General features: G+C 30.3%; 1 protein-coding gene across 10 annotated transcripts in view; it reads right to left on the reverse strand.

Annotated features, from left to right (window-relative positions):
• Window positions 1–3,566: 3,566 nt before the first annotated feature.
• The window catches only part of LOC108549573 (arf-GAP with SH3 domain, ANK repeat and PH domain-containing protein 1), a 68,605-nt gene continuing 51,249 nt past the window's right edge, over window positions 3,567–20,922 (reverse strand). For 4 of the 10 annotated variants that reach the window (XM_017903017.1, XM_017903016.1, XM_017903023.1 and 1 more), the window contains 16 exons: window positions 17,763–17,835; window positions 14,944–15,089; window positions 13,848–14,102; window positions 13,037–13,122; window positions 12,532–12,688; window positions 12,184–12,448; window positions 11,268–11,495; window positions 10,811–11,033; window positions 10,523–10,703; window positions 10,050–10,325; window positions 9,837–9,956; window positions 9,542–9,764; window positions 9,099–9,431; window positions 8,866–9,032; window positions 7,829–7,897; window positions 3,567–4,218 (listed from right to left, as the gene is read on the reverse strand). In XM_017903017.1, coding sequence (XP_017758506.1) covers window positions 4,003–4,218; window positions 7,829–7,897; window positions 8,866–9,032; window positions 9,099–9,431; window positions 9,542–9,764; window positions 9,837–9,956; window positions 10,050–10,325; window positions 10,523–10,703; window positions 10,811–11,033; window positions 11,268–11,495; window positions 12,184–12,448; window positions 12,532–12,688; window positions 13,037–13,122; window positions 13,848–14,102; window positions 14,944–15,089; window positions 17,763–17,835 — 3,018 coding nt within the window. In that variant the 3' untranslated portion in view covers window positions 3,567–4,002. Of the gene's footprint in view, window positions 4,219–5,246; window positions 5,278–7,828; window positions 7,898–8,865; window positions 9,033–9,098; window positions 9,432–9,541; window positions 9,765–9,836; window positions 9,957–10,049; window positions 10,326–10,522; window positions 10,704–10,810; window positions 11,034–11,267; window positions 11,496–12,183; window positions 12,449–12,531; window positions 12,689–13,036; window positions 13,123–13,847; window positions 14,103–14,943; window positions 15,090–17,762; window positions 17,836–20,922 lie in introns of those variants that run through there. The other 6 variants (XM_017903020.1, XM_017903018.1, XM_017903025.1 and 3 more) reach the window with 4 other exon arrangements.

A 20,922-nucleotide genomic window follows, 5' to 3' on the forward strand; every position in this document is an offset into this window, starting at 1 on the left:
GTTGCTTCTAACCCTGTTTTTCAATCTTTATTTTCTTTGTCGAAAGTGCATGTTTTTGGAGAGTATTATTGATGTAAACGCACGATTCTGACAAATGAATCTATGGAATGAAGTTTTATTGACAAATGAATTTTTCATTTAACAAGTGTTGTTTAATGTCACCTGTCAGATTCTTAAATGAAGAACATTTATTACTCTATCTTGATCAATACATTGAATATATATACAGTGATTGGAAAAAGTGAAGAAGTACAGTGTGTTTCTTGAAAGTTACACAAATTCATCAAAAATGTGTTGATCGTCATTTCCATGTGTAATACTCTCACAATAACGTAATCGACACATTAATATTACATTTAACAGAAGCTGTTTATGTGAAAGCTTAGCTTATTTTGATCAAATAAAACAGTAAAACGTTGCGAGCCTAGTGTGATTAGATGTGAAAAATAATATTGTTGTGAACACTACATTATTTGTAGTTTACAATAACAAAGAAAAACGTTTGAAGTAATAAGTTATTAACTTAAATGTTGTATTTCTCGGATGAGGTTTAATTAACTAAATTTTTGAATAACATATTTTTCCATTTTGACAATAACTTTAAGGTTAATTTAATTTTGTATCTTATTGTCATGCTTTTATAACAATTGTTTTAATTCTTGCATAAAGTTTTTAAAGTAATTATCTAAAATAATTTATATAAAAAATAACGAATTATTTTAGTATTACTTTGCATAGAGTTGATTTCATTTTTTCATTCAAATATCAATAATAAATTTAACTCATTGAAAAAATATACGTTTGAAAGTTCTTATGGAAAGAAAAAAACGAAAATTGTTTTTGTATTACTACGTTCTTTATACGTAAAATGAACATGTTATATATTAATTATTATAATTAAAAATAATTTGTGAAATAATTACAGCTGTGTACAATCACATGTATTACATTCAAATTTGAATGTTCAACTCAATACAAAGTAGAATCTCGGTGATGTTAACAAAAAAAAAAAGAAAAAAGATATAAACTCTATCCCGATTTCGACTAGGTAGTGGACACAGTCCATTATCCACCGTTGATTTCATACTTTGCGGTTTCTTTCGTAGTTCTCTTGCATTTGGATTAAACGATACGAGTACAGAATACGTAAGTAGCACATTGTTCACATAATATGTGTGTATAATTATATATATATATTTATTTATTTATTTGGTGACGTTCTCCGGTTAAACATTTTAAATACAAAGAGAGAAAAAAGAAACAAAATGAACAACGAGCACATAGTTCAGCTTTAGAAATAAAGCGAATAGTAAAAATTGACGATCACTAAGAAGAAAAATTACAGTCCCATTTACAGAAATTGAGCTAGATGGCGTCCACGATTTCCTTCTCGCTCACGAAAACGTTTTCTTTGGTCTCGTGTGTGTCTATATGTATGTGTATGTGTGTGTGTGTATGTTTTTTAAGTAAAAATATAACAAATAAAAATTTCAATTCGCTTTCGGCGCATAAATCTCAGTTCAATCGCAACACATGCATAGCTCTACTACTCTGTCTTCTTTTATACTCTCTTCTTTTCTTCTCATTTTATATATATATACTTAATGACTAATAAATCTCTAATTTCATAATTCTATTTCACAATATGTATATACGTATATACATATATACATATACGTGTATATGTATATATATATATAATTATATATATTTACTAACAAATAGTATGGCATTACAAAAATGTACATACGCTCGTAACCACGTGATCCTTAAGAGTCGAATACGCTAATAATACTATCGGTGTCATGCAATATTTTAATGTCACATTATTCCTTTTCTTACGAAGGACTTCTTTTCGACATTCTACATTTACCTTATATATTTTATAGCGATCGACGCCATTCGTTGCGTCTATTTCATTCACCATAGAAATCGTTTTCATGGATAACTTTTTACTTTATTCACCTAGAACGCGACTGTATATAGAGTATACTCAGCATTGGCAGTACGGAAAAGAAGTGTGCGCCAGATACTTAAGAGACATGCAACAAATTACAGACTGGATTCTGTATTCTTTTCTTTCTCTTGCTTCTCACATAATTACACGCATACACACATGCACGCATGCACACATTCACTTGTTTTTTTTTTCTTTCACGTTTGTCTCTTACACACGAAATTGTGCACGTTTGCTGAACTTTATTATTATTTCGATTGGATACTTGCTGTTTCATGTAGTACAATCGATAGTTAGCAGCAAGATAAACCAGTATCCGCGTAACTGTAATCCGTCAACAAATGAATTATCATAATTCACGATAGTTTCGCCTCGATTGCAACGCCTGCTTTATAACCACAAACACGCACGATGACGCCCATTTATTAGCGTACCACTTTTTATTTGTTAAATCCGATTCGTAATACTAATTATTTATACTGAAATATATCTTATATCACATTTTCTGTTTGTTTACCGCTGGTTTTCAGAACCGCGAATCGATCCAGTCTTCGATTTCGACGTCCTGCTCGAAACAATCGGTGTACATTGTATATGTACATTTCTGTTCTCCTGACAGTGAATGAGTTTTTATCGAAATTTTTTGTGTTTTTGGATTGTAGGATTGTAAGACATTATCTTCACGTTTAAGTATCCGACTCGAGTAGGCACGTCTAGGTATAGCACATCCAAGTACTTCTATAGTTTGAACAATATTAATTGGCTTTCTAAGCTCTTCTTTAAGCAAATGGCGATACAATTATTAAAAAAGAATAGAACTCTAATATATTTTTCTTTCTATATATACCAATTATAATTTTATTCCAATATATCACCCTTATCATAATTACATTAAATACATACCTTAATTTAATTATATTACTAGCATAAACTTTCACCATATCAACTTTCTTTATATGAAATTTTATTTTTCACAACTTCAATTTTGCATAAGCTTTTATTTTAGAGCATTTGATTTTATAAAATAATTTTCAATATATATTTTGACTATTTTGGAAATCTGACATGATCAAAATGGAATAAATGCTTGCAGGTTATGTTTCCTGAGTTGAGTTGCATAATACCTAAATGGCAGGGGTTGTCTCTTAGTGGTTTTCAGAAGCCAATTAATTTTGTTCAAGTTATAGTGGCTACTCTTCTCTATGATGTTTCTAAATCACTCTCAAAGACAAACTTCACTATCTCAATTTACTTCTTTTATAATTAGACAATGTTTTTTCTATATGCGAGTCCACAGATTGAATTTTCCTCTTAGATCTAAACAAGCATTTTTGAAAAACAACTCTAATGACTATTTTTCTGATTTACATTATTCAAATGTAAGTAAAAATCTTCATCTTAGAAAATCAAAAAAATATCTTTATGAAGTTATTTTAAGTTGATTGTCTTCTATAAGCTAAGAAACTGTTTCAAATTCCTTCTAATTTCTAAAACTGAATCAGAAACAGTACATGTTCAACAAATTAATCTATTCCAATGGAACCAAGCAATAGAGTTGGTTCATTTATTTCATTTTACACTAATTCAAATATGTGGCAGAGAAAGTTTATCTTTCTGTGCACGTTTCTACATTTGAGTGAAGTATTGTTAATATTATTACTATTATTTGTGTCGATAGTGCACATACGGGGACGTCTGTGCCTAGCTCGCATAGAAATGCATTTAGGATAATGAACCTTCTTCATTACGTGCTTATGTGCAACAAATCAAATGAATTTATTGCGCATGTTCGGTTCGAACTACGGAGAACAACAAAGCCTCATGTACAAAATTTCAAGGCCTATAAGTGTCTTGATGAAACATATAGAGAAGGTAACATGAGAAGGGACTTGCGATATTCACGACTTTTTAAGGATTGTAAAACAAACGCTTCTACATTTTCAATCCTTTGATTTCCTCATCCAAGACTTTCTGCCAAGACTAGCGATGCTCACGGAGCTGGCAGTACTGGAGACACTTGCCAACGAGTTCAAGCTTACCGAATGTTAATCTTGCAGCATGTGCACGAAACTGATTGGGAACATTCCCCTCCTTTCAGGTGCTCGTTCGAGGGCACCCTCCATCCAGTTGTCGTCATCAGTCTGTTCGTTTGTCACGATGATCACCTCGCCTTCTCTAAACGATAATTCGTCCTCGTTGTCCGCTTCGCAATCGTACAAGGCTCGACACCGTCGTAGACCGCTGAGGGTCGACGAAGTTGGCTAAAAGGAGATCGATGAAGATGATGGTTAGCCATAAAATGGTTAACTTCATGGACAAATGAGACATCAAATGCCCATTTTTATTTATTTATTTTTTTTTTATTTTCCACAGACGAAGCAAGCACTCTTTAACGAACTCGTGACAGCATTGATCACGAGTCGAATTGAGGGCAATACGAAGAATGCTTCCTTAAATCGCAAGGACAGCTGAATTGGAAATTCTAGAAATGGGAAAGAAAGGAGAACAGATCTTTTTCAAGACTATATGTAAATCGTGCACGTTTAGATAAACATTATTCTTTCCTAATTGCTTCGGTTCATTTTTCTTTCTTTTCTTTTTCCTTATAATCGTAGTGGATGACATGCATGGAAATAAATAATTTTTAAAGAATCTGTAATGGTACATTTACACATTGCGTACAGCATTTTGTTTGAATTATTTCTATCTCCTCTTCTGCAGATAGATAAGAAATAAGGCTTTTGTTTGTGTAGATACTCGATAATTAAATGGAATTTGAGACTAAAAGTTACACATTTTTATATTTATTTTATATTTAAAAAATTCTAACCTTGTATTTCCTTATATTAAATAGAATGTTTATTACTAATAATATAATGGCAGTAATTGTATTAATACATTGTATTAATAAATATCATTTGACAGAGAAATAAAACAAAATAATTATATAAATTGTGGATATAATTACAAAGAAATATATCTTTTATAAATAAGAAATATTTCTAATACTTCTATAAATTATGATTGAATAAAAATTAGAGGTATTTTTAATTCTAATATGAAATATATAATTATTTCTTGTACTTATTTTACAAATTAACGAATATCTACAACAACTGTTAATATCACACAAATATTATTTAATTTTTTATAAAGTTTTATTGTAATTAATATATAACAGCTCACGTGATTATTGTATCCACATATTTTATCATTACAATGCTTAATCAATTTAAGATTTTATAACAAATATTTTTATGAATAAATATAAATATATTGTAATTTTACCAAACATTTTATTTGTTTGTCAATGTTCATACCTATAAAAACAATTTCTTTTATTGATACATTTAAACAGATCATTATACTGAGAAATTAAAATATTTTTTTATGTTTAATATAACTATTCAGATAACAACATAAAGATATTAATATAAAGGCTATTTATTCAGAAATAGAGGAATAATGAGATTTAAATAATAATATGAAGTGAATCATAAATTATATAATGAAGCTGACTTTTTACAATCTACTTTTACTAATCACCAATCTTGTCTACATTTTTTTTTTTGCATTTTGACATGCATTTGGTTTGAAATCTTTTGTTGCAATGTACTGAAGCTGCATTACAATTAACTGAAACTATCTTAAATTTTAGCAGGCAGTTAGCAAGTACATTTCACGATTCCTTTGCTGGAATTTCTGTTGCAAGATATAAGCTGTATTATATTAATGAAATATCTGAAATTTAGCAAGCAAATTAGCATTTAATAAAATGAAAAAAAAAGAAAAGCAGGATACATATTTTGTAGCCGTACGCAATGTGTTGTGATATGTTTGTTTATAAATTTAAGAAGAATATACCATTTTTATAAAAAAATTATGCATAATATAAATAATATATTATATACTTATTTATTTATGTTTTCATTCAGGAGTAATTGTTAAATATATATATATTAATTGTCATAAATAAATTTTTAATTATGATAGTTAGTTAAAAAAGAAAATTATGCACTATTCAATTTGTTAAAAAAAATGAAATATGGTGTTACTAACTTTAATTTTTATTTCTATGATTTATTTTTTACTTTTTATTAATGCATTTTTACCAATGTACTTTGTATTTAATGAACTAGAATTTCCAATGGTATATATTAATTTCATGCCTGTTATAAATAATTTTCAGTTTTCAGATTTAAGCTATTAATAAGATCTTCAATAACAAACAGAGCGGTAAATGGCATGGCTAATCAGAAATGTTTAAAATAATTTTTTGGATATTAACATTTGTAATTAATATTCAATTATAAATATAAAAAATATAAATTAATATTTGTCAAACTAACAGAGATAAAACAATTCTATTTTTTTCTAATATAATATATTTTTCAGAATATATATTTGTATCTAAAACATTAATTTTTCTTTTTAGTTCGACATTAACTTCAGTCTTTGAGATATTTACAGGAAACTTTCGATGCTATTACATTAAATTTTATTTATGTGTACATACATGTGGCAATTGCATAAACATGGAATCATCACTTGTCTATTGTTTTTATAAACACATCACGTCACTAGTAACCAAATTTATATACTGTGCTACTGGGAGCATATATACATATATACGTACATGTATGCAAAGTTCAATCTAACAGTATCAAAAGTTTTTTGTAAATATTTTGAAAACTGAAGCAGATCATATATTATACATATGTACACATATGTAAAGGAAAAAGTTGATGTCAAAATATTGATTTCTGCAATATATTTGAAAATGAACAATATTTATAAACAGACAAATTTTTTGTACTTTTTAGCGTTGTATTTTCATTTTTTTAAAGTATATGGCAGTCTATTACTATACTTCGTTTCTATATTATCCAAGATGTTAATTATTAGCCTTGCCACTAACTTCATCCACTTTATAAGTTTACTATGTCAGAATGATTTGAGGGGTTCAGTGCATTTAAGTGCTATTATCAAACATTAATTTGAGGCGGACTCATGCGAAAATTAGGTTTCAAAGCATATACAATCGTAGAACACGACACATTTTGATTAATTAAAATATTACATTCACAGTTAGGATTGGGAAAGCATGAATATTTGTTGGCAAAACCACGTCAATAACCCGCATTAATATCGTCCTAATTAATCATTTCATCCGAAGAGGTTAGAATCGTAAAGTAGAAATTTAGGAATTTAGATAATTTCGACTAGAAAGTGAACAAAACTGTTGAAGCCACGTAGGTGTTATCACGAGGAAAATTTGATGAATTTGAACGAAAAATAAGAAATGTTACGACTGTAGAAATTATATTCATAGCATTGACATGGAAGAACGATGGTTACGGACAGCACGACTGATCATGCAAACTGTTACTACACTTGAAAAAAACGTCCAATGACGCAACACATTTGTTTTATTATTTTTATAATTTCAATCAGAATGGATTAAATTTCTGACACTAAGCTGATTACTTTAATCAAATAACTTTGAGCAAAGAATTTAACAATCAATGCTTCAATATATACATTCTCATACTACAATTAAGTCAATGAATAAAATAAGTTTTCTTTATGTTTATTAATAATATTATGAAGGTAACTAACATAATTTAGATATTTAAATGGATTTGTGTAAATAAAGGAAACTACTCAATGACATATGCAAAAAAAAATGATAAAAATAACAAACTATATTTTTGAGAATGCTGATTTTCAGCTATTGATTGCTATAATTAAACACTGTAAATGCAAGTTCTTTTTTGTACTAGTTTTTGACAACATGTGAGTGTTGTATATTGGTATGGCAAAAGACATTTCAAGTGTAGCAAGCTGTAATGTGGGATGGCTGATGTTTACCAGATTCAGATTTGGGAGCAAAGATGAAGGCTCCTCGGCGTAGCTCTCTAGCCTGGCCCGGTCCCTTCGCTGTACCAACAATGGTTAATAACAAACCATAAAGCACTGTCTTTGAGATACATGCAGTGTCTAATTACCAATTCAATATGTTTTTAAAAAATGTGGAAGATAACTTCTTTGTTTAATTTTTAAAACACTTTGGCAAAGAAAGTTTTACTTGTTATACTAACTGTCATTTACTGATTTTTCTAATGAGACTAAATATTATTTAATATAATTTTTAATTTTTTAAATAATTTTCCTTTGTCTCATAAAAGATATGCTATATTTTTATATGGCGACATCCAATTTAGCAATATTTGTTGATAGGATTAGTATTCATTATATTGTAATTTGAATTATTTTGTTCTGGTTATTTTTATAAATGATGTGACTTAATGATTAATGATTTATGCAACATAGGAACGAATATGTATTGTGTCGTTACAAAGCTTCGACATCGACGAAGTGTAGTGAACGTGTGATTCGTGAACGATGGATATATATATGTATAAATAAGAATACTAATTGTAAATCATGGGTGAACACGTGTGGTTAGTATGATATGCACAATACCAAAAGTTTTTGAAAACGAGACTCGAGGAGAAGCTATTTGTTAAATACTACATAGGAACAGTGATAGGTGTAACACTGTGTTAATAATATCTTCATAATTAGTATGATACGTTAAAATGAACGATTATCACGTTTGAATGGATGTATATACATACACATGGCGTTAAAAGGAGATGTTAGATATCTACCGGCATCGATGCCTGATATGCGCCAAATAAAATACAAATAAAACATCATTCGCCTTAGCGTGAAATAATATTTCAACGGATTCGCAATACATAGTTGAAAATAATACAAAAAAAACAGGTTATTCCTCGATTTCTTTGATTCGATTTTATACTTCCTTTATTTTTAAAAAACCGTCACCCTATTATTTTCGTATATAAATGTCCATAGAACTAAATGAAGGAAAGGTGACTTACCTTGCGCGGAGGCGGTACCGGATTACCCAAACCATGATCCGAACACATAGAACTTAACGACTCGCTGCTACGTCCATTGCTCAATCTCGAAGAATTGATACCAGATGGAGCTGGAGGCGGGGGATTCCTTGGTCTCTGGAGAGTCGAGCTATTTACTTTGTCCGTACCTAATGACAACAGACAGAATCGAATAAATTTCGAGAACAAAAATGAGTGGAAGGTTCTAAATTTACCCGAACTAAACGGCAGTTCGTAGAGCAGTTTGCGTGAATTTTCAAACGCACCGTGTCCCGTTGAAGAATCTCCACTGGGCGATCTTTTATGGTGTTGACTGTTTAATGTATTTAACGCATGTGGTAGAGTATGTAAAGAATGCCCAGCTAAGATCGGTTCGCTCGTTGTACGGCTATGCGTTGACGCTGCTAAGGACGCGGACGAAGGTAGTGTACCGTAATGAGAGGAAGGTATACCACCTGTACTTCCAGCCGGTGGTGGTGGTGGTGCTACGCGCTTCTTCAATGATCCGTGGATATTGACCGAAATATCTGGCGCCATGGGAGCAGGTACTAAAAACAGTAATAGAATATTAATGTATAATTTGCAAATAAACGTGTAGTTCATTTTACTATTGTTATTTATTTGCATAGTATTCAATGATATTAATAGAATATCATACCAGCAACAGGTTTTCTTGATTGAGGCGGTGGTGGTGGAGGCATTTGCTGCCTATTTGTTGAGGAACTTGGAGAAGAGCCACTTTGCAGGCTGTCACAAGTACTACTTCGACTACGTAAAGTCACTGGTGAATCTCCTGACCCGGTACCACCACCGCTACTACCACCACCCACATAAGATGGTGGCCTACTACGAGATTTCTTCTCAGGTGTTAAACAGCCATTCTGAAATAAAACAAATATGAATCGTTAAAGAAAATAATTTCAGTACTTATTCTTATTATTACTTAAACATACCCTATCTTCTATTATGGTTTCATCATCAGAAAAATCGGTAGATCCTTCGTCATGTGAGAGATTCCAATCAATATTAACATTATCGAACAATGTCTTTTGTCTTTGTAGGGCATGACTTAACTAAAACAAAAGACAATGAAACAGTTAACTGTTATTGCGTGTAACAGCATGGTATTGTTATACAAATTAGATGATAACTGTATGATGCTTTACCAGTTCTTTACAAGTATGGTGTCCCATTTCCTGTGCAATATCTAGCGGAGTTTTATCCTGCTTATTCCGATGTGTTGGGTCAGCGCCTGCTCGTAATAATAGTTTCATTGCCTCTGCTCTATCATGCCTTGCACAAAGATGTAATGCCGTTTCACCGTCAATGGTAGTCCTATCTATACCACCCGTTGACATATTCTGTACCAGGAAATCTATAATATGCAAACTGTTTCCCATCTCGCGTAAAATTGCTAAATGCAAAGCTGTTTCGCCCACATCCTAAAAGAAAACAGAATATTTTTATTAAGTCATAACTTTTCTAAATTATTATAATTTGAGAAAAAATCTAGAGCAGATTTCTGTATATCAGACTATATTCATTATGATTTGCGAAATAAACGAGCCTTATAATCAATTATAAATTAATGATCCTGTATTTCTTATACTGTATTATAATTTCCATTACAAAATCATACCGATGTAGGCAAGGGTGCTGCTAAGTCTACACTTTCAGCATAAACTTGTAGAAGTTGTTGCAGATCACGATTATTAACGGCATGTTCTAAATCAGAAAGAAGATCCCGTTCATCTGCGCAAGTGTTCATCACGTATCTTTTATCCACGTATTTAGCTCTTATAAATTCGTATCTTTCTTCCCTAAATTATACAAATAAAACATATGTAATCACGAATAAATTATAGAGTAAAGAATTTAAATAAAATATTAATTTATATAAACTTAAGTAATTTCAGTGCATACATACATCGTCGAAGTCGGTGTTGGTTTGTGATTGTGATGCAATGTAGCTTCCATCACTTCGTTAAACGCTTGATTAGTCATATGCCGTGCAAGAAGCAACTGAGCAGTGCCCACATTATCTAGTGTTAAGGACTGTATTCTGGATATGTGTACTCCTAAATCTCGATGAATTCCACTGCACTCTATGCACACGATTATGCCAAAATTTGTAGAGAGCCATGTAGCATCTATCAAAAAGAAAAACCAATTATTTTTAGGCATGTTTATATCTAAAATTTATTTGTGATATTATACATAAAACTTTTCCACGTGTTAGTAGTTTTTGGATATTTGTTTCGACATTCTGCGGGAGTACTAATACTTTAAAGTAAAAGATCCAATACGGATAAGAAGAAAACAAGAAGGAAATACACACCTAACAGTACCAACGTTTAATATTCGAAACATGACCCCAAATTTACCATTTTGCGAAGAGCAATCGCAGCATTGATCGTTTCCAGGTAACCTCATGACACATCGTATTACAGCTTGTTGAAGTTCGACTAAACTTGGATTGCCTGTGCCAGCTTCTGCTTTGCCGCTGGCATCAAATGCTCGAAGCAAAGCACGTTCCTTGCAGTTTACCAAAACAGACATCCACGCTCGCTGATCTGCTTCGTCTTCCGCTTGAAAGTGATACGTTCTATTGTCTGCAATCATAAAGGTCAAGTGCGTTAATCTCGTTCTTTTTGATTATTATATTTGTATTATTTACATTAATGTTCAGAGATGAATTTTTATATCTTTGAGAATTTTATGCTAACAAGTAACAACACCAAATCTTAAATTCCTTTTTAATTTTTATTTTAAATAATTTCCCTATATATATTTTTTCATACCTTTTTATCTTTATATTCTAATATTTATTTTTAATTCTGGCTGAAAATGAAACATATTGATAAGTGATACATGTTAAATAATAAAAAGTTACATATGTATTTATATCATCCATCATTTTATATGCCTATTATTGCTGTATATTATTTTAGTAGAGTATCATTACACTCTCTTCAAACGATTTATTTATAACAATTGTTATTTTCTATTTTTTCCACTTCTCTCAGGAAAAAAATCTACATTAAATTTCAGAAAGTAATCAATTTTTATTTTTTTCAATTACGCATCTGATACGGAGGATAAGATAATAGCTTAAAAACTAATATATTTTTTTTTCTTTTTTCAAAAATTAATTTACATTTTGAGAAATTTATTTTGGAGAGATAGTTTGAACACTGAAATGGATTAAGTTTAATATAGACAAGTATCTTTATATCTACTATCAACAACTAAATCTCAGCGGACAGACCTCACTGCCAATGGGTTAACAGTTCAACTTACAACTAATGAGATCGAAACCCCGTTTGTCATCCGGCACTAGCTTAATTTGACAGGTTAATAAATTCACTCTCGTTGGTGGTTTATTTTCGTCCGCGTGACAGATATCCAGATAACCTTCAGCTTGAACTGCACACCGTCTCTTTTGCCAGACTCTCCTCATTTTTCCCTCGCTTTTTTTCAGAAGATGTCCAGATCTAGTAACACCGTGTTGCTTATCCCCTTGCAGTTGGTGAAGCGAGTACCCAACATTTGCGTTTACATTTAGCTAAAAATCGTATAACATTGAATTATCGTGGACCACGTTGTGGAAAGAACAGTACTATATAATTACGACGATAGATAATTTACCTCTTTGTCGCAACCTGAGCTTCTAAGGAGGTTCCTGAGTTCTGTTAGCCGTCTCCTTTCCTCATCTTGGGTTTGTCTGATCTTTTGTAATTTCACACTAAGATCTGTCACGTACGATCCAAAATGTTCAATGGTTTTTAGGCCGTCTTGAAAGTAACTATAAAATGAAAAAATAATGTAAAATATATTTTGAAAAATAAGAGTATTTAACAACTGTTTCCAGGAAGGATACTTTTATGTTTTGAAATAGATTATTTTTAATTTATATAGGAAATAAATTATTTATTAATTATTTACTCTTATAATTGTTGTGACGAAATTTTTGGTATGTAACTGTTTTATATTATTAAACATTGTGACTGTTGTATAGAAATTAACAAAGTTATTATAATTTATTAATTAGTAATAGTATCTTTGTTTAAATTAGAATTAGAAAATTTAGTTTTGTTAAATGCAACCTTCCTTGAAGTATGTTGTTATAAAATAAAACATTGTATATACTTACTTGGTTTGTGCATGGTAATACTCGACTAGATGCTGAAGCAGTTCAATTCCTTTCTTTGTCTTAATCTCGTTCACTTTTATAAGGTACTGTAGAAAAGATAACACAAATAACGATTTAAAATCATCTATCAAATCATCTAAGTAATTTTCATAATATTTCCCTTATCTTTTTTATCAATTTCTCAATTTCGTTATTTGTTTAATGTGCATATCTTTTTAAGCAATTTTCATAAAAATTTCATAAAAGTTTTTAATATAATAGGAAATGAAAATTTGATTAATTTTCAATGTAACGAACTTTAATTTATGCAAATAATAAATAGTGGATGTGATTACCGAATAATGATAATCAATTAATTTTTGATTTAAATTATTACATTAAAACTTAAATAAAATTATTAAAAATATGTAAACAAAATTTGTTATAGTACAGTATAATTTATATAAATCCTCTATCTATTAATTTATATAAGGCATATAATTCATTGTCAATATTTACACAATCGTGTATTCCAAAATCAAGGTATTTTTGAATTTACTTAAAAGGAGAAGTTGAAAATTCAAAGTTTCAAATAAAACATTCAAAAAATTATTAAGATAAAAAAATTTCTAAGATCTTAGTTTTATAAATGATATTTTAATCAAAGTTATTTTTCTCTAATTTTTGAGGAAGGACGCGTTTCAGATGCTGGTGCCCTCCCGCGGTTTCGTGGGGTACAAGAATCAGTGCCACAAATTATGGCAATCGTCTGGTAATAAATACATAGCAGAGTGCACAATCGCTTGTTCCAGATCCGTTCCGCGGGCCTCACCTCGCACATTTGCAATTGAAACAATCTTCTTTCCTTCTCCATCTCGTCTGCGATCTCGGCCGGCGTCACTTCCGTCCGAATGAGGCCAGCCTCTTTTGCGTGTTGCTTCTTTTCCTTCTCAATTTTCGCGTATTTAGCCTCGTAATCTTTCCACGCCTTTTCGAACGGCCTTTTCAAGTCGCCTTTCACACCTCGCAAATCCCCCTTTAACACCGAGTCCAGGGGGAACATCACGATGTTGTTGATGTTTTGCATCTATTACGAGAAGATTCTAAATTAATCGAATATAATTTTAAGGAAGAATAATATAATGTGTGAGCTTAGATAAATCAGTAATATCATGAAAATGATAATAACTTTGATACATCTGTAAGTTAGAATTATTAAAATCTATATATATATATATATATATATGATAAATGAATTTAGTATTCTAAAATTATATAATAAATTATAAAATATAAAATTATATTATAATAAAGTTATAGAAGAAAAAATAATATTAATGTATCCAGACAAATACATTCAAGGTGATAAAAAAAATCATGATTGTAGGTTCGAAGAAGCAATTGGTACATTTCAATGATCATGGTAATATAAATCAAGATATATATTTAAATTAGACATAACTGAATTAACTTTAAATAGATCTAGTTTCAGGTGATATTTTTATACCATGATGAAGAAATACACAGTGAAATTAATTCAAAGAATTGTTAAGAAAGTGACATTATAAATAAATAAATAATTTAATAAATAAACAGATAAATAACAAAGTGAAAATAAGAATGATTTATTTTTAGAAACAAAAAATTATAGAAACAACGCATTTGCTCTGCACCAAGAAAATGTAATAAAAATAGTTTGATAACCACAGTACACAAAATTCAATAAATTAACATTTAATTATCAAAGCAATATTCATATTTATAATTTTATATTTATTTATTAGATATTTTTTCAACGTTAATCGTGTTAATATTTAAATATAACAAATTTTTTCAAATTTTTGAATTTGAATTGATTTGAAATTTTCAAGTATTTTCAAAAAATAAATGATTATTTTCAAACCCCGTTACAAAGTAGTTTTGCATACCAGAGTCTTCATCAGAGCACTCAGTTCCTTCGTGACAACCGCAAACTTCAGGAAAGCAGCACCGATATCCGGTTCCTGTTCCTTCAAAGCAGCATCTCCAAGCCTTTCCAGGGCCCTTCCAAGGTACACCTCGTTATCGACATGGGCTGCAACAGAAAAGAGTAAATCAAGACATAAATAATTAATTCTCTATTAATTTCCAGTTATTTTCTTATTACAACTTTATTTCTTTATTAAAACATTTATTTTGTATGAACCACTTTCATAAGAACGTAAAAAATATTCTTTAAAGCTAAATTTATTTTTCATAGTATAACTAGTTTTACTTAAAAAAAAAAATGTACAATGTTTGAAGAAACAATAAACAAAGTTTAATGATAATAAAGAAAGAAGAAAAAGAGAAATATTGTATCACAAAAAAAGAATTGTATCTTTTATTGGAACATCCCTATTTTTCTAGTAATTTTCTAGTTACTTTTCTTTGTGTCTTATTAAAAAATTATCCTATTAATTTAGATTAATAGTAGCAAGCAAGTTGTATATGAAATTATAATTAAAAGCAGCATCGTCGACGACAGGATATTAAATTTGCTTCTATTATACGTTTTCGTATTAATAAGTTTATAATTACGTTTATTGTTTGATAGCAGGTTGGTATATCAAATACAAACTGTACACTCCGGTTACGAAATACGTTGAAATACGATATTCTCGACAAGCGACTACATATTTGTATATAATTATCTGGTTTCGAGTTGTGTCAACCTGTCTCGTATTTAACATCATAAACATGACCCTGTATTATTACGTCAATTTGCACATTTCCTTCATTGAAAGAAAAATAATAAAAATTGAAATTGGTTAATTTTAATTAATTTTTATGACGAATCGAAATTTCTCGTAATGTATTTTCACACGATGTTTATGTTTGTCCGTTTTTTCTTTTCTTAATTCCTTTGGACAAATTTATTACAATTATTGCAATAACCATATAACTTCGCCCTAGACGCACGAAAACATTTAGTAAAACGTTATCCTTGAGGCCATCTATATTTAGGAGCGTCAAATATGGGCCACGTGATCGATCAGTCTCACAAAAAGAAACAGAATACGTTCTGGTGTCTTGTTAGTTACTTTTTAATCCCTGAAAGCGTGTTCATTCTATTATGATCTACAATGTTCGATTAATTATATTCTCTCTTTGTCTGCTTACTAGAAAAATATTATAATCGTATATTCATGATATGGTACGATACTTTTGTACATTAAATATCAGTGCAATTACGAAATTTTCTACGCAAGATATCTCAACGAAAGTGTTAGAATTCATTGAGCATTAAAGTATTAAGATTAAAAGTAATAAAATAACCAAGAGAAAGGAAATGCAAGTCAAGATCTCTTGATACGTGTAAACCTAACATAACCACCTAACCTATGACTGTAATCTGCAATAGATGAAATAATGAAAATTATTTTTAATTTAAAATTCGAAACTTTTTTTGTCCAAAGTAGGATTTTAAATTCCACAATAAGCCAGATAAACAATTTTTCAGACGTATTTTATATATTATTTGTGAATCTTTGAGTAAGTGAATGAGATAGATGAATTAATTGTGACGTTGGTAGTATTATACTCATATATATATGTATGTATTTACACTTTATGTACTATAGCTAATTACGACTTGGGTATGTGTAAATTGAAATGATTGAAACCTGGTATGAATTCTAGTATGATTAAGTTCCAAATATATTCCATGACTAAATTCTGATTGTATTGTATAATTAAATCTTGTGCAAATTATATTAATTCTGAGGTGATTGCAGTTCTAAATAATTTGTGTTTCGTGATATGCTGAGTCTTTTATACATACATATATACATAAGTTGGTATGTAAGTATAGGTTAGGCTGACGATAAATTTCCTTGTATGTAACGTGTTTGTTACTGGCATGTTCTTTGAACAAGACAGTAGATGGCCTTCCTTTCTATATCTTCCTTGGATTTTTCCAGCTGAACTATAACTATTACGATGTAAAAAGACAGATTAACTATGCACAAACATGATCATGTGGATTTATGAGCCTATTTTATGGCCATTAAAGCTATTCCAGTTACGATACTCGCTAAAAAAAATCTAGGGATATTTTCTTCTAAATTTACTAAACATTCAACTAGCGAACTAACATCAAGTTACGAAGAAATAATTTTACATGATTGTAGATAGAAGCTATATATCTTATTTTGATAGCACTTTAACTTTATTTTCATTAAATATACCGGATGTCCCAGCAACGATAGTACAATCGGTAAGGGGTGATTCTATGCAAAAAAACAAATAAAAAATAAAAAATAAAATTTTTTCATTCGAAGCTTCGTTGTTGAGAAAATCGACTTTGAATATCCACTGGTGGTCCACCTGCCTTAGTCAGAGTTAAGTTCACGCGCACTCGGTGAATATTCAAAGTCGATTTTCTCGATAACGAAGCTTCGAACGAAAAAATTTTATTCCTTATTTTCGATTTGTTTTTTCGCGTAGAATCATCCTCTTCCCGGTTACTTATATAATTCTTGTATTAAATATGTATTTACGTGTATTAATATTTATTATTAGTATTTACTATTAATATTTATCAATAATTATTATTTATTTCATTTTTTAGTTAAATATGCATCCTTTTTATCCTATAAAATATTTCAAAAATATCTTCCAAGTTACATAATGTTAATAAAGGATTAAAACAATACAAAAAAAATTTAATTTTTAATCATGCTTTGATAAAAATTTTCCAGTGTACAATCAACGGCATAACACTCACCATTTCCGGAATTGTGAATGGCTTTGATCGCTTTCTTCAGCTTCGTCAGGCCATCTCTGTCGAAGTCCAGCGTCTGAAACAATTACATAAAATTAGGAAAACTCCACGTACATAATTACCAGCTGTTCTTATTGCAGGTTACGCGATACGGATCATACAGTCTAGTGAAAGGAGACACACACTTCTGCTTTACGATCCTCGAACAGCGGGAACAGGATTACTCGACTCCATTGTGTTGACGTGTTACTGCATTAATCCTTTATAATTGGATTTTTCTTTGTACATGAGAGGAAAAAAATTGCAACACCGATTACACTTTTTCATCCGAAGGAAAAAATTTAGCAAAAAAACCAGTAACTATCACAGATGGATTATTTCATGGTATAACGATATAATGGTAAAAAAAGAGTAAATAAAAAAAATGGTATAGTAAGGAAAAAGAACAAAATAATTATTAAAATATATGCAGACAGACGAGCGTCTAAATATTTTGGAGTTATAAAAAGATATAAAGGATTAAAAATCGATTAAGTATGAGAAAATATTTATGTACCGATTTGGTATCAAACATCTGATTCCCAACAGCAACGGCGATTGCAACGTTTGCGTGGTACAACGACGGTTTCGGTACGCTGCACATCGAATTAACACAGAGCAGCTGATTATTTGGATGGCACACAATTATTAAGCAAAGATACCGTGACTTGATTGTATTTAGAGATGAACACAAGTTTAATGTTCGATAGATGTTTCGAACGCTTCGGCTTACCGATGATACTAAACGATAGCGGTAGCAATAGTTCGTGTTGATATCTTTGTCATAATTAATAATACGTAAGCGTTTGGAAAGGTAATAGGTAATAAGTCTGACTTCTGATTTGTATGTTTCAGACAGCTAAAGCAGGGACCTAATGAGAGCTAATGAATTTCAAGGTTAGAAGCACACTGATTGGTTAGTTTAATTCTAACCTAACCTATTAGACGAGTAAGGAGGAAAGGGAATGCAACGGTGTACAAATAGGCGTGTCTCTGCGGTGAACTCTAAAAAAAAGGACAAGGTAATTTTAAGGTAAGTCGAGTGTTGTTAGGTCTTCCTAATTTTACAGATTTTGTTCTACAGAATAGAAACGGGGGCTTTATTGTTCTCTTTTGATAATCATAACACAGAATTTTCCAAATTAAGTGCTTAATGTCTTGGTATTAATACTTTCCCACCAGGTTTGTGGCTGCTTGGGTATTATTTAGGATCCTTAAGAATAAAATATTCCAATTGAATAGAAGAAGAAAATGAAAGTCTATATAATCGAGAACTTTCTTATGGTTAGATAATTGTTTCAATTCTATTAACTGTACCTTTGAATATATTTCTAATTTTCTGTATAAAAAATTGAAATGATATACACATATAAATCTACAAATGTATAAGTTGCAATTCGTATATGGTTGCAAAGGGCTATGATACAAAAACTGTCTGCTAAGCAAACAGACAATTTCGCTGCTTTGACTAGGAAATTGCAGGTGGCTCCATCCCTCTGGCGAAGCTCGTGAACAGCTCACGAGGACATCGCGAGGTCGGGTATAGTCAGTGTAATCGATACAGCGCGGTCGTAAAATCTACCAGAAGCTAAAATTTACAGGCTTCAAGGATCGAAACATGTAATTTGAGATGTTTTAAGGAACATTAGGCCCTCGAGTTTTGTTCAGGGATATACGATGTTAGACAGAAACTGGTTCTTCTTGTCTCCTTCAAAGGTATGCATCTTAACTTTTCATAATTTTTATCAACATTGCACTGTTATTAAGCAAGGGGTAATGGACGACTCGATACTAACAATTTGAACTATATATTTATTACTCTTCGTTAAAATTATTAAGGAATAATAGTTTTTTCTTTTTGATATTTCAAATTCTTTGTAATCTAAGAATTGCTTTAAAATATAACCCAAAACAAGTATTTCCATTACCATCTCTTGAAATATAAATTGAAAAGGTTGATTAAAATAAAATCAACCATTATCCTTGCTTATAATAAATTCAAATTATTTCTCAAGTAATGTCTATTTCAATTACACTTGCAAAGTGTGTTGTAAATATTATTTTAATATTTCTATTAAATAAATTGCACAACAGCGTAATAGATTTAAAATTAATAACTGTTTATATCTGTAACAAATATACTAACAGAAGATATGATTTTATCTAATACATTCTTTTTAGAAAAAATAAAAGTTTTTCTAAAATAATCTTAGATTTTTGTAACATATTCATACTGCTAAGTAATGCACAACACAGTAACCCAAGCTCTTATTTCCATAATTTTAACACACATTTATCAATATAACCGACTTATCTCAATTATCTTTAATTATCCTCAATCGAAACTCATCTTTATTCGAATCTTTTATCCACGAATGAAACGAATTAACCACTATATACCAGCATTAAGAACGAATAACGAGCTTTTTTTACCGTAGTGATCGATACCGAATTATTTTTCCCCTTATCATCACTGATTTCTGCTTCAATTCTCCGGTGTCTCAAGGAGCCGATTTCTCTTTTGGAAACAATTCTGATATCCGCTATTCCTTCCTTTTCTTTTCTAGCAATTCGCAACGTTGCATAGTGTGCGTTTAATTTTAACCAAACGACGTTGGCTCCTCGAAAACGTTTCACCGTCAAGCGTTCTCCATTGTACGAAATACCCAATTTTCTCGCGATTTCTCTTAATGAAATGCCCTCTTTGTACACCGTAATAATGGCATACCTGAGTTTCTTGTGTTAATTCTTCGCTTTGTGCTACTTTGACTTCACGCTCTCGAATGATCCTCAACGAATTTCTGTTATAATTTTATTAGTCTTTAGACTTATCATTAGATTTTATTTTATGACTGTAAAAATAATGAATTTGTAGAAACTTATAGCTTACGGTATGCTTACTGTGTACACATTGTATTGGTAAGTATATGTATAACAATGTTAGTCTTGTCATTGTGTAATAGTAGCACCTCCCTTAATACAATCATAAAAATGTGGCACACGAAATTTATTACTCAAGAGTGGTATATCTAAAAATAGAATCATGTAAGATCAGTATTAACAATTCAACATAAGATAAAAAGATTGTCGATGTACCTTATCTTACAATATACGAGACCTAAGA

The sequence above is a fragment of the Eufriesea mexicana genome, unplaced genomic scaffold (assembly GCF_001483705.2).
Source record: "Eufriesea mexicana isolate 0111107269 unplaced genomic scaffold, ASM148370v2 scaffold2087, whole genome shotgun sequence".
Taxonomy (NCBI): domain Eukaryota; kingdom Metazoa; phylum Arthropoda; class Insecta; order Hymenoptera; family Apidae; genus Eufriesea; species Eufriesea mexicana.